Raw genomic sequence first — 10,653 nt, 5'->3', positions numbered from 1 at the left:
TACCCTAGAAATAGATGAATTAGAGCAGGTTTGTGATGGGAACATCTGATAACTTATCTTAAATAACCATTCATCAGAGTTCCTTTAATAGTAGGTGCTCGGCAATGTTTTTTTAATACTTCATTTTGGCCAAATTTGATTTTCAAGTGTTTCTCTAAGACTGTCTAATGTGAGATTCATCTGTAGATGAATAACAGAGCGTTGTGCATCTTATGTAGAATATGATAAATTACCACACACTGTAGTGGAGTGTATAGTTGACAGAGATTGCTGTGAACCTCAGAGGGATTACTAATCTGGGATGCAAATACAACAGGCTTTGTTCTGGAGACAACAGAAAAATTTGGCATCTTGGGAGAAACAACAGAGACCATTTCTAAATTAGTACCTGTACTTTATGATAGTAATAAACAGACTCAATTCACACTGCCACCATTAGCGCTTGATATATATTGTATACAAAATGAAGATGGAATAAATAGATCCAATTAAACAAATACTGGAAAAAATATTTAGCTCATAATTTTTGAATGATCAATGCCAACCAAAACTGTCATTTCTTTAATTTGTATCAGGTTTTATGACATTAATGTGCTCCTTAAGAGCTCAAGCCAATGTTCTGTAAAAACACTGTAAGATAAATCTAGAAAGAATCCTTCAATAAAACAATGAAACCCTTTGTAATGTAAGCTTTTGCTTAACAGTGTTGCTTGTTTATATGTTGCATGTTGTATTTTCTTCATGGGGCTTAACAGCATTCAGAGACACAGGTAGGTTCTTCAGCTTCCTTATTCTCTACATCATATCTCTACATCATTATCTTCCTTATTCTCTACATCATTATCTTCCTTATTCTCTACATCATATCTCTACATCATTATCTACATCATTATTGTTTCATTTCCATGAAAACAAATGGAAATACTTTTTCAAATTCTAATGAGGTATTAGAACCAAACAATGTGAAGTGTTCTATCCAGTAAAGATTCCCTGGAGTTTCCATTCCTAAATAGTGAAATGTTGCAAAAATGGTAGAAGAAATGAAAGACAGAACAAGGAAGAAAGTGTAGCAGGTGCTCAATATACATCCATTTATTAATGCATATGCCAGAGGATCGCATTGTACTGTGCATTTGGAGAAGTCATTAACAAAGCAATTGCCTATCAATTTAACATGAATTAGTAGATCTCGCTCGTCTGTGTTTTCACACCCAGTAACAGAATGGTTCTGAGAGTCATGGTGCTATTCATTTCTGTTCTTAACACATCAGACAAGCTTGTTCACAAAACATAATCATTGTAACAATTTCTTGTTTCTGCTTGTGTATGTTGTCCACTAACAGTTATGACCATAAGTTACAAAGTACTGTTCTACAGCCAGGTAATTAGATATAGACTTTAAAAAGTAAAACCATAAAAACACAGAAAATGTAAATACTCATAAACTATTTCATATTCAAAATCCAACCTAGTTATATTTTATGTATGAAGCTGTATTAAGTTGCTTTCCTACTGCATCTGATGTATCTTGGGCTTAAAAACAACATAAATTACAAAACTGTAAGCAATTTCTTTAGACTGTATTTTACATTTTTTCATTAAATAGATGAAGACATGACTTTTTGCTCCAGTGCAATACAAGTAATGCTGCATTCAGTACAAATCATTGAATATTTTTGAAAGGAAAACACTTAACTAATTATAGTGCTAAGTAAATAAGGAGCTAGTCATAACTGTCAGAGGGAAAACACTAACAGTATAGTTACTTATCATAGGTAATTTTAAGAAACAAACCTTCTATCACATTTCTAACCCCTTAATCCTATGACTTTCTAAAGAATGAAATTTGATAAAGCCAAGAAATAATGGTAGATGGCAAATGTATCAACTTACTTTTAGAAATGTGATGTAACCTTGGCAGTTTTAAAGAACAAAGTTTGTCAATATATCAAACATTGTTAATAAATTCTATTTAGCATTGCTTCATTTAAGTTTGCTTTAATAGCATTTCTTCACAGTGATATTTCAGAAAGGTTGGAGACTGGTCGGCATAAAATATTTCCCACCTTTTCTATTTTAATTTGTATGCAAAAATCATCATAATATATCTGCAACTATAAAATTACAAATGCTTTCTAGAAGTGACACTATTTCTAGTTATGATAGAAAAGGGTATTTGTCAGACATTTACAATGAGGTAAGTCTAAATAAAACAGAATTTGAGTAACAAATGCTTTCTGATATGTGGGTGATATAAACTAATTTAACAAAGACAACTAGTAGACAAACTCAAAAGACGAACTGTTTTTTAGTTTGTTTAATGGGTGAGGAATTGGTAATGAAATGAAACATTTTTAAAGATATTCTGGATGTTTCACTTTACATCATAATTTTGGCACTTCATGGAACATTTATTTCCCAAAGACCAGAATTGGTATAAAAGTTCAGCAGGTTTTTCACATACCTTGTAGACATTGTACTTGAGTACTGGCAAACACTGAAACATAGTAAAAGAAACATTCCCATTATCTGCACATGCATGCAGTAGTCAAACAGTTAGAGTTTATGAATCCTCAGAGATGATATCTTGAAGCATTGGTCTCAAGCACTCTCTTCAGCAGATCTCGTTTCAGATTTAAGTCTTACAAATTCTTTAGCCACATCATCGCTGGTCCTCTGAGAGAGTATTCTAAGGATAGTCAAACCAGTTTCATCAATAGTGACATTTTTCAAAAGAGGATACCATGCCCCATAGCTTCCCTTTTCTGCTATATTTTGTAGCTGAATAACTGTCATTCCGATAATTCGATCTTCTCGAGCAAAGCAGTAATCCTTAACTGAGAGATGAAGTTCGTAGGCCCCTGGGTGGTTTTCATGACTCAGAATGCTGTGTGGATTAAAAACACGAATTTTGAGTAAAAACTTTATGTCACGTAGGGATCAAAATGGTTCTAAAATACTCTTGAAAATTTTGTGCATTGCTCAGAATATTATACTTGCTAATACAATATAATTGTATTTTCACTCTGATGAAATATCACTCAAATTTTACTTGAATTGTCTTCACATAAAAGATACATATAATATAACTTAAAAACTCCTTCTTTCCCTTGAAGGAAATAGAAAATCAACCTAAGTATGCTTTACTACCTTGATGTTAAGTCTATTCATAAAAACTGTAATGAAAATATAAGTTTTACCGAATGGTTGGAGGCAAGGTTTCCCCACTGATATGGGTGGGGTGGGGTTGTTAGGCCAGAGTGAGGGGTACCTCTTGGAAGACTTACTGTGCCATTTCAGCATCAGTTATTACAATTTCTTTTCTTTACCTCAGACTCCTAAATAGGCTATTATATCTAGAAGACTTGTCTCGGGGAACATGCTACACAGACTATAAAGCACTATTCACAAGATGCTAAATTGAATACAAATCTCCAGAGTAAATCAGTTCCAGCAGTTCAATGCCAATTCTCTCCTTACAGCAACAGTTAGACCTGTCAAGTGTGGGACCGAGGATGGCCTCTGCTAATAACAAACCAAGACAACTTGTCAGTTGAATATAATAACGAAGGCTGAGTGGTGATATGTTGAGAATAATTCTCTCCTGTCCCTGATTTTAATTCACCCTCAGATGTTCTTGATTTTATAGTGAATGCACACCTGTTTCTCAGCAGTGTAAGCTTCCAAATTCCTTCCTTTTCTAAGTGACTTTTGGATCAAACATTTTACAGTCACACTTTCATTTCTGGGTGTGACACTGATAACTAAACTGTGTGCTTATTTTAGGGACAATCTGAGATAACGTGAAAGAAAGCAGAAGCCTGGTGGGTAAGGATAGGAGAGGAAAATATGATAGAGCCAGATCTTCTTGTGAATTAAAATGTATCAGTATGCTGCCTTTTTCTAGAATCATGGTGTTGGTAGCTCACAGTGTTATATATGAATTTTGCATGATTCAAGTACTTCCTAGAACCTTTTAGAAGGTTTTTTTAAAATTGAATCAAACTTTTTGTATAATTTGGAGAAGATGGGTGGAATATTGTGAGCTGGTGTATTCATAAGGATTATTAATGTGTTTAATTCATTAGAACCCTTTTAATAGATGTGGTAAGATAGTTAAGTTTTAATGAGTGGCAAGAGAGTTGAGAATTCAGCAGAATGCTAAAAAAAGTCTCTGGGAAATCAAGAATGCAAAACAAATGAGCAAAAAACCAAACCAGTAAGTGACTGACTTGGTAAATGTGCACATGTGTTTAGGTATGTAAGCCTCTCAGACTTGGCCCTCTGTCCAACTCTCTTCTCTATCCATCACTAGGTCAGCTCATCTAAATTTATGGAATTAATCACATGTATATGCAGGTCATTCTCAAGCTATATCTAACTCCATAGTTGATGTCTCCTTTTGGATAAACAAGAATCCTTCCCGAATTAATCTATTTAAAACAAAATCTTTGATCTCCTCAACTCCTGTCCCTATTCCCCTAACTCAATAATCACTATTTACCCAAATACTTGGACCAACGACCTAGGAATCATCCTTAGTTTCATCCGGTGCCAGGTAACTTCCCTTTGTCCCCAGTGGATCTACTTTGCATTGTTCTCCTTGCACCTTGACTGGTAAGGGCCACCTCAGTACAGTATCTCCATGCTCTGGCTTCCCATTGGTTTTGGCCAAAAGGGAGTTCCATCAAGAACTCAAGAAGTAATGATGAGAGTGAGGCCACCTTTGATTGCCCTGGCACCTTAGCTGGCACGCTGCTTCCCTCTACGGAAGGCCACCACTCCTTCTAAGGTGGCTGGCTACACAGGAAGTTTTCACTTTACCAATTTTAGTAACAGTTCTTCCTCTTCTTCCTTCAGGAGCAGTAGGGGGCATAATCTAGTTACTACCAGCCCCAGGTTACATCACTATTGCTTGTCGTCCCTCCATTTCTCACATCCTTGTAAATTCTTTTGTAAATAAGTCTATCTTGAATTATCCCAAATTAAATGTTCTCAGGAACCTGATTTATATATTCTTTCCCTCGTGCTCTACTCCAGTCCACTGCAGTTCTATGGAATCTACTTCCATACACATCCAGAATCTTCCTACTTCTTTTCATCTCCCTACTACTTAACTCCATTTCCCTGCTACTATCTGGTCAGTCATTACTATCTTTTGCCTGCATGATTGCAGTGGCCTCCTAACTTTTCTTTACAAGTTTATTCTTGCCTTCCTATAATTACTTTTTTCTACATAGCAAGCAGAATAATCATTTAAAGATGTAAATCAAGTTGTTCATCCCCTCATCTAAAAATCTTTCAAGACCTCCTACTGAACTGAGAATGTAACCTAGTCTCCTTCAGCCTGACTGTAAAGTCCTGTGTGATATGGTACATGTACCCTGACCACCTCTTCAAACTCCTTTATCGACACTTCCTAGTCCATTACATACTGTTTCTTAATTAGGCCAGGCATGCTCCTGCCTTAGAATCCTTGCACTAACAATTTTTCTTGGCCTGAAATGCTCTCACCCATCTTTCCTACATGACTGGTGTTTTAGTTTCTCAGGTTTCAATTTAAAAGTCACACTCTCAGAGAGGCCTCCCTCAACACCCAATCTGAGCAGCCAACCAATAGCTATTACATCACTTTTTAAATTCTCTGCAAAATACTCACTGTCACATGATACATTTTTGTTTATTTGTATTTTATTTATCATATGTTCCTCACCTCTACAAAGTGACATCCATTAGAGCAAAGACTTCCTATTACATATGCCCCGTGCTTATGATATTGCCTGATACGTAGTGACGGGGACTGAACAGCTGTTGAGTGAATGGGAGGGAGCTGAAAACATAGTCTTCTTCATCGGCCTGTGATCAGGGATGAACAGGAATACTTAACCCTGTAGGTTTTGCGTTCCTTATCAAAGCCCTGTGTCTTTCCTACCCTGACTCTTTCAATCAAGTTAGCTGTACAATGGCTGTCTCCTGGCAGAATAAATGAGTTGGGTCATGACTTACAACTGAAAGGTTTCATTGTACTTTGGTGACCACGTGTTGCTTTTTGTCTTTGTGCCTTGTTTTCTCTTCTTGTCTCCAAGGTTGGGTCCCAGCATGCAAACCTCCACAAAGGGGCGGAACATTGCAGTGGTCTGCCAGTTTAGGTCATTAATAGCAATCACTAAAAACCGAAAAGGAACAGGGAAAGGAATACAAAGTTTTAGCAGACAAAAGGATCTATGGAATCTTAGCCTCTCCCTTTGGTCCTTACAGTGAATTTTCACTTTTAAAAATAATATAATGAAATCATGACTTGCACTTGATAGTGCCTAATACCATTGACAATAAAATTTCCTAATGAAAAATCATTGCACTCTCTGGAATGCGCATTTGACAGGGCTTTCTGTTCAAAGTTGTGTGGCATTGGTGTGATGAAAAGTTCACTGTAAATGCAGTGACATTTGTTCCCAAAGAAAAGTTATCATTCTTTTCGTTAGGTAAATTCATGATGCTTTCTATATTAAAAATTAAGAAATGTTCATCATGAAGTACTTAGATAACATACAGAAAATAGAAAATAGATTAAAATAAAAAACTAATTTTATTACTCAGAGGAAATGATTTAATATTTTGATGTATATGCTTTTAAAATTTAATTACTTTATATTCAGAATGGGTCAATGTATCACAGTCTTATAAGTAGCTTTATTTTTTTAAGTCTATCATGGATATCTTTCAAATTCATTATATATTTTCCAAATGCAAATATTCCACTGTATAGATATTCTATCTTATATTTAACCAACCACATATTGCTAAACATTGTGGTTGTTTCCTAATTTAAGGTTTTATAATTCTTAATGTATATTCTTATAGCTTTGCTCATCCTTTGATAATGATTTCCTTAAAAAGTGTTTTATAACCAAAATTGTTGAATTAAAAAGTTCATAAAACTTTGGCATTTGATATATAGTGGCATAATACTTTCTGAAAAATATTTAAGGACATTGACATGTATAGGCATGCACACTTACCTGTATGCTTACCCACACTGGACTTAATCTATTGTAGTTGATAGCAGTGTTATGTTTATAATACAAAGGCAAATTAGGTAAGCAATTTAAAAATATATTAGAAGCCCACGGTTTTGATTAAAGTTAGTATTATTTAAAGTGACTTAAGTCTATAATAGTATAACAATCGAACATGTCTTTATTGAATAAAATAGTAACCATAATATTTCACCTTTGAATGATTCCTGCATTCAGATTGTGTTTCTATAATGTGAAACCAATAGATTGAACCACTCTTTAAAAAAAGTCAAACTAGTTGTTGGAAGTCACAGAGAAAAAGAAGGTAAGAATATATATGACTTAACAAAGAGTATTTAATTGACAAGTCATAGAACTGACCATCGCACTAATGGTTCAGTGTATATCACAGCATCAACCACAAGAAAGTTCAGTGGTAGTTCACAGTTTTGAAATGAAATCACAAATGTGTCTGAACCATTTAGATTTTATAGATATCATAGATATATTCACCTCTACAAATAATATATCCATGATATTGACATTTTTCAGTTTTAAATCAAAAGTTCTGGTTTCATGAAGAAACTGAGTATTCCCTAAAGTCATTTAATTTGCACTTTTAAAAACAGAGATCCAAGAAAAATTATATTTTTTGATATTATTATTATTGCAGAGGTTAAATGTCTAATAGGCTATTTGATCTGTCTGGATCCAAAATATACCTTTTACAGTAACTTTATGTTCTCCAGTTCCTGGGGTGGTAGTGATGTCCACGTGAACAGAAATCTGACCCACTGAATCTTTGGAGGGGTGACCTGCAAATAAGCAGAAGCTTACTGGCTTGAACTTTCAGACTACATAACAACGGACACTGACATTCTCTGCATAAGGGACTCTAAAGTGTGTTCATGGAAATGAATGATTCTTTTCATTAATAGCACATAATAGGTATTGATAAATGTCATTAAAGTTGCTATGCAGGTTTGAGGCTTTGGTAAAACCATATTTATTCCTTGTTCTAAAATTCTATGTGGTTCTGCAATGTCATAAGACACTCTGTTAGTAATATTATTGTTAAAAGAGCACACAGTTCTCACTGGGCACTTAATAAAGCTCAGTTTGTGGCTTTATACACAAAGATGTGTCATCGCCTTTCACTCCTTGAAGAGTTTGTGTGCAGTGTGCCACGGCAGAGCACTGGGGGCACAGGGATGGCTCTGTAGAGTGCCTGCCCTCAGGAAGCCCACAGCAGGCCAGGAGAGACCAGCATGTAAACACACTGCTGCAATATAGTGTGACATGTTCTATAATAAGTATTGACAAGGTCTACTGACAGCATAAAAAGGAGTAGTCAGTTCTGCTCTGGAAAAGATTAGTCAGGGTAAAGCATGTTGTTTTGGAAAGTGCCTATGATTTGGGGTCAGATAAACTTGAATACAAATCATAGTTATGCCACTGCTGGTCTGTGATCGGAGTTTGCTACATTCTCAAGTCTCAGTTGTCTCATTTATGAAGTGGGGATAGCACCAATTTCTTAGTATATATACATCTATTAACATATCATTTATGAAAATATACATTTTTCCCCACAAACAGAAGCATATGCTTTAACTCTCCTTTACCTTTTCACCTAAAAATAAATGATGAAGATCATTCCACCTAATATACGTAAAGATATCCCTCATTCTTTCATATAGTCTGGAAAAATCACAGTACTAACTGCAAAGTAAATGTTCAATAAGTACTTGCTTAAAAATGAATCACTGTGATGTTTACAAGTAATTAAAACATTAAAATATTTAAAACATTTAAAATAACATTGGCTTTTATTCCATTATATGAATATACCATTATTTATTTACATTTTGATTGTTTCCAATGCCTTGTTTTATAAACAAATTATAATGAATAATTATTTATTACTTACAAGTTTATAGTGTAACTTCTAAAAGTTAAATTTGTCAAATGTAGATTGAATTTTAATTTTTTCGTATTTTAATAATTTACACTTCATATGCAGTGTATGAGATTAGCAAGAATCTTGTTTTGTAAAATAAATGGCTAATGACCAAAGCTGAGAATTACAGGTTCTGCGATGTCCCATTTCTCACTTGAGAGAATCATTGGATTTGGGCTAGAACCTCTCAACAGAACCTGCTGAGAAGAGCCAGTTACCACAGTGCCCTTCTCTCCCTGCCCCAGCCATTTGATGATAAAAGCATTGAAAGATAAAAAGGAATCAATTTGGGCATTAACAAAGGGGCTCTTCTTTGCTCTGTGGGAAGGAAAGAGGAGAAGTGCTTCCTTTCCCTGAGGTGAGGGGAAGAAAACTCCAAGAGAAATACTCCAAACTCTGGAAGTGCCAGCAATGTAGACATTTCATGTTTGAATTGGTTGTTTACCTAGCAGACAGTATGAACTGAGTATGGCCAAATGAGGGGCAACCAGCCAGTGTGCCAGGACCACTTTCTTCAATTCATGGTTTTTAAGAAACATGGGAGATGGTTCCTGAGTGGGCTTAAAATGCCAGAGCTGGGGACAAGAGAGGGAAGATGTGATTATGAGCTATGATCTCATCAGGGCTTGTCATACACGGGCAGAGAGGCAGAGGACTATAGCATGCCAGGACCAGGTGAGGTGCAGCAGGAATGAGACGCCTGGTCTTAAGCCTTGGAAGAGCCCATCAGTGTTTCAGGGAATTATGTGGAAGAGAGCCCACATGAGCGAACTCTGTCAAGCTTCCACTTCTCTAAATACAATGAGTTGCAACAGCCCTTAACACTAACCAAGTAGACAGTGACTCCTAATGAGATCATGACAACAAATGGTCACCACTGCGGTTTAAAGAGAGTCATCTGTCTTTTTCCTCTCTGTCCTTCTCCTCAACACCAGAGAAAATGCCACCTGGAGAAAAAGGAAAAGCACCCAGGAAAGAAACCCACGGCGTCCTCTTCCTTCTGCTAGAGTTGCCTTTCTTATCTGCTTGTGGAGAAAGAAGCAGAGCTCTGAAACCAGTAAGTGATTAAAGCTTTAATGTGAACAGGACAAGGTCTTTAAAACTTGAATAACTTTCTGATAGAGCAAGGAACCAATATAGTTTGAACCTGGACTAAAATATCAGGAAGGGAGGCATCTATGCCATAGAAAGGGGGGCTCACAATAGTAGCTGATAACATTTTTTGGAAAAACAAAATAGTTTTATACCATCCCTGAATGGGTGACATCCTTATTATATGAAGTCTTCCTACTCAAGAACAGAATATATCATCCTGATACTGAAGTCTCCTTTTGTGTACTTCAATTATATCTTACATTTTTCTTCATGTTTTACCCATTTAACAAAATTTATTCCTAGAGATTTTGCCCTATTTTTTAAATGGGACTATTTCTTCCATTCTATAATAGGAGGCTAAGGATCTTTGCATATGATTTTTTTTATCCATCCAACTGAATTTTTTAATAAAAGATTTTCACTTAATCCTTTTGAGTTTTGCAAGTATACAATTATATTACCTTCCATCAATGACACATTTAAGTTCTCCTTTCCAATTTTTACTCCCCTTATTGTTTGTCTTGGCTTATTTCTTTGGCATACACTTCTACTACGATATTACATGATAGTGTTGAAAGTAGATGT

The 10,653-nt window shown here is 35.4% G+C and overlaps 1 protein-coding gene across 1 annotated transcript in view; it reads right to left on the bottom strand.

Annotated features, from left to right (window-relative positions):
• Nucleotides 1-1,076: 1,076 nt before the first annotated feature.
• The window catches only part of UNC13C (unc-13 homolog C), a 539,874-nt gene continuing 530,297 nt past the window's right edge, over nucleotides 1,077-10,653 (bottom strand). The window contains exons 30-32 of the mRNA XM_073211882.1: nucleotides 7,739-7,831; nucleotides 6,007-6,166; nucleotides 1,077-2,887 (exon numbers count right to left, since the gene is read on the bottom strand). Coding sequence (XP_073067983.1) covers nucleotides 2,602-2,887; nucleotides 6,007-6,166; nucleotides 7,739-7,831 — 539 coding nt within the window. The 3' untranslated portion in view covers nucleotides 1,077-2,601. The remainder of the gene's footprint in view (nucleotides 2,888-6,006; nucleotides 6,167-7,738; nucleotides 7,832-10,653) is intronic.

The sequence above is a fragment of the Manis javanica genome, chromosome 8 (genome assembly GCF_040802235.1).
Source record: "Manis javanica isolate MJ-LG chromosome 8, MJ_LKY, whole genome shotgun sequence".
Lineage (NCBI taxonomy): Eukaryota > Metazoa > Chordata > Mammalia > Pholidota > Manidae > Manis > Manis javanica.
This window is presented reverse-complemented; position numbering and strand designations above follow the sequence as displayed.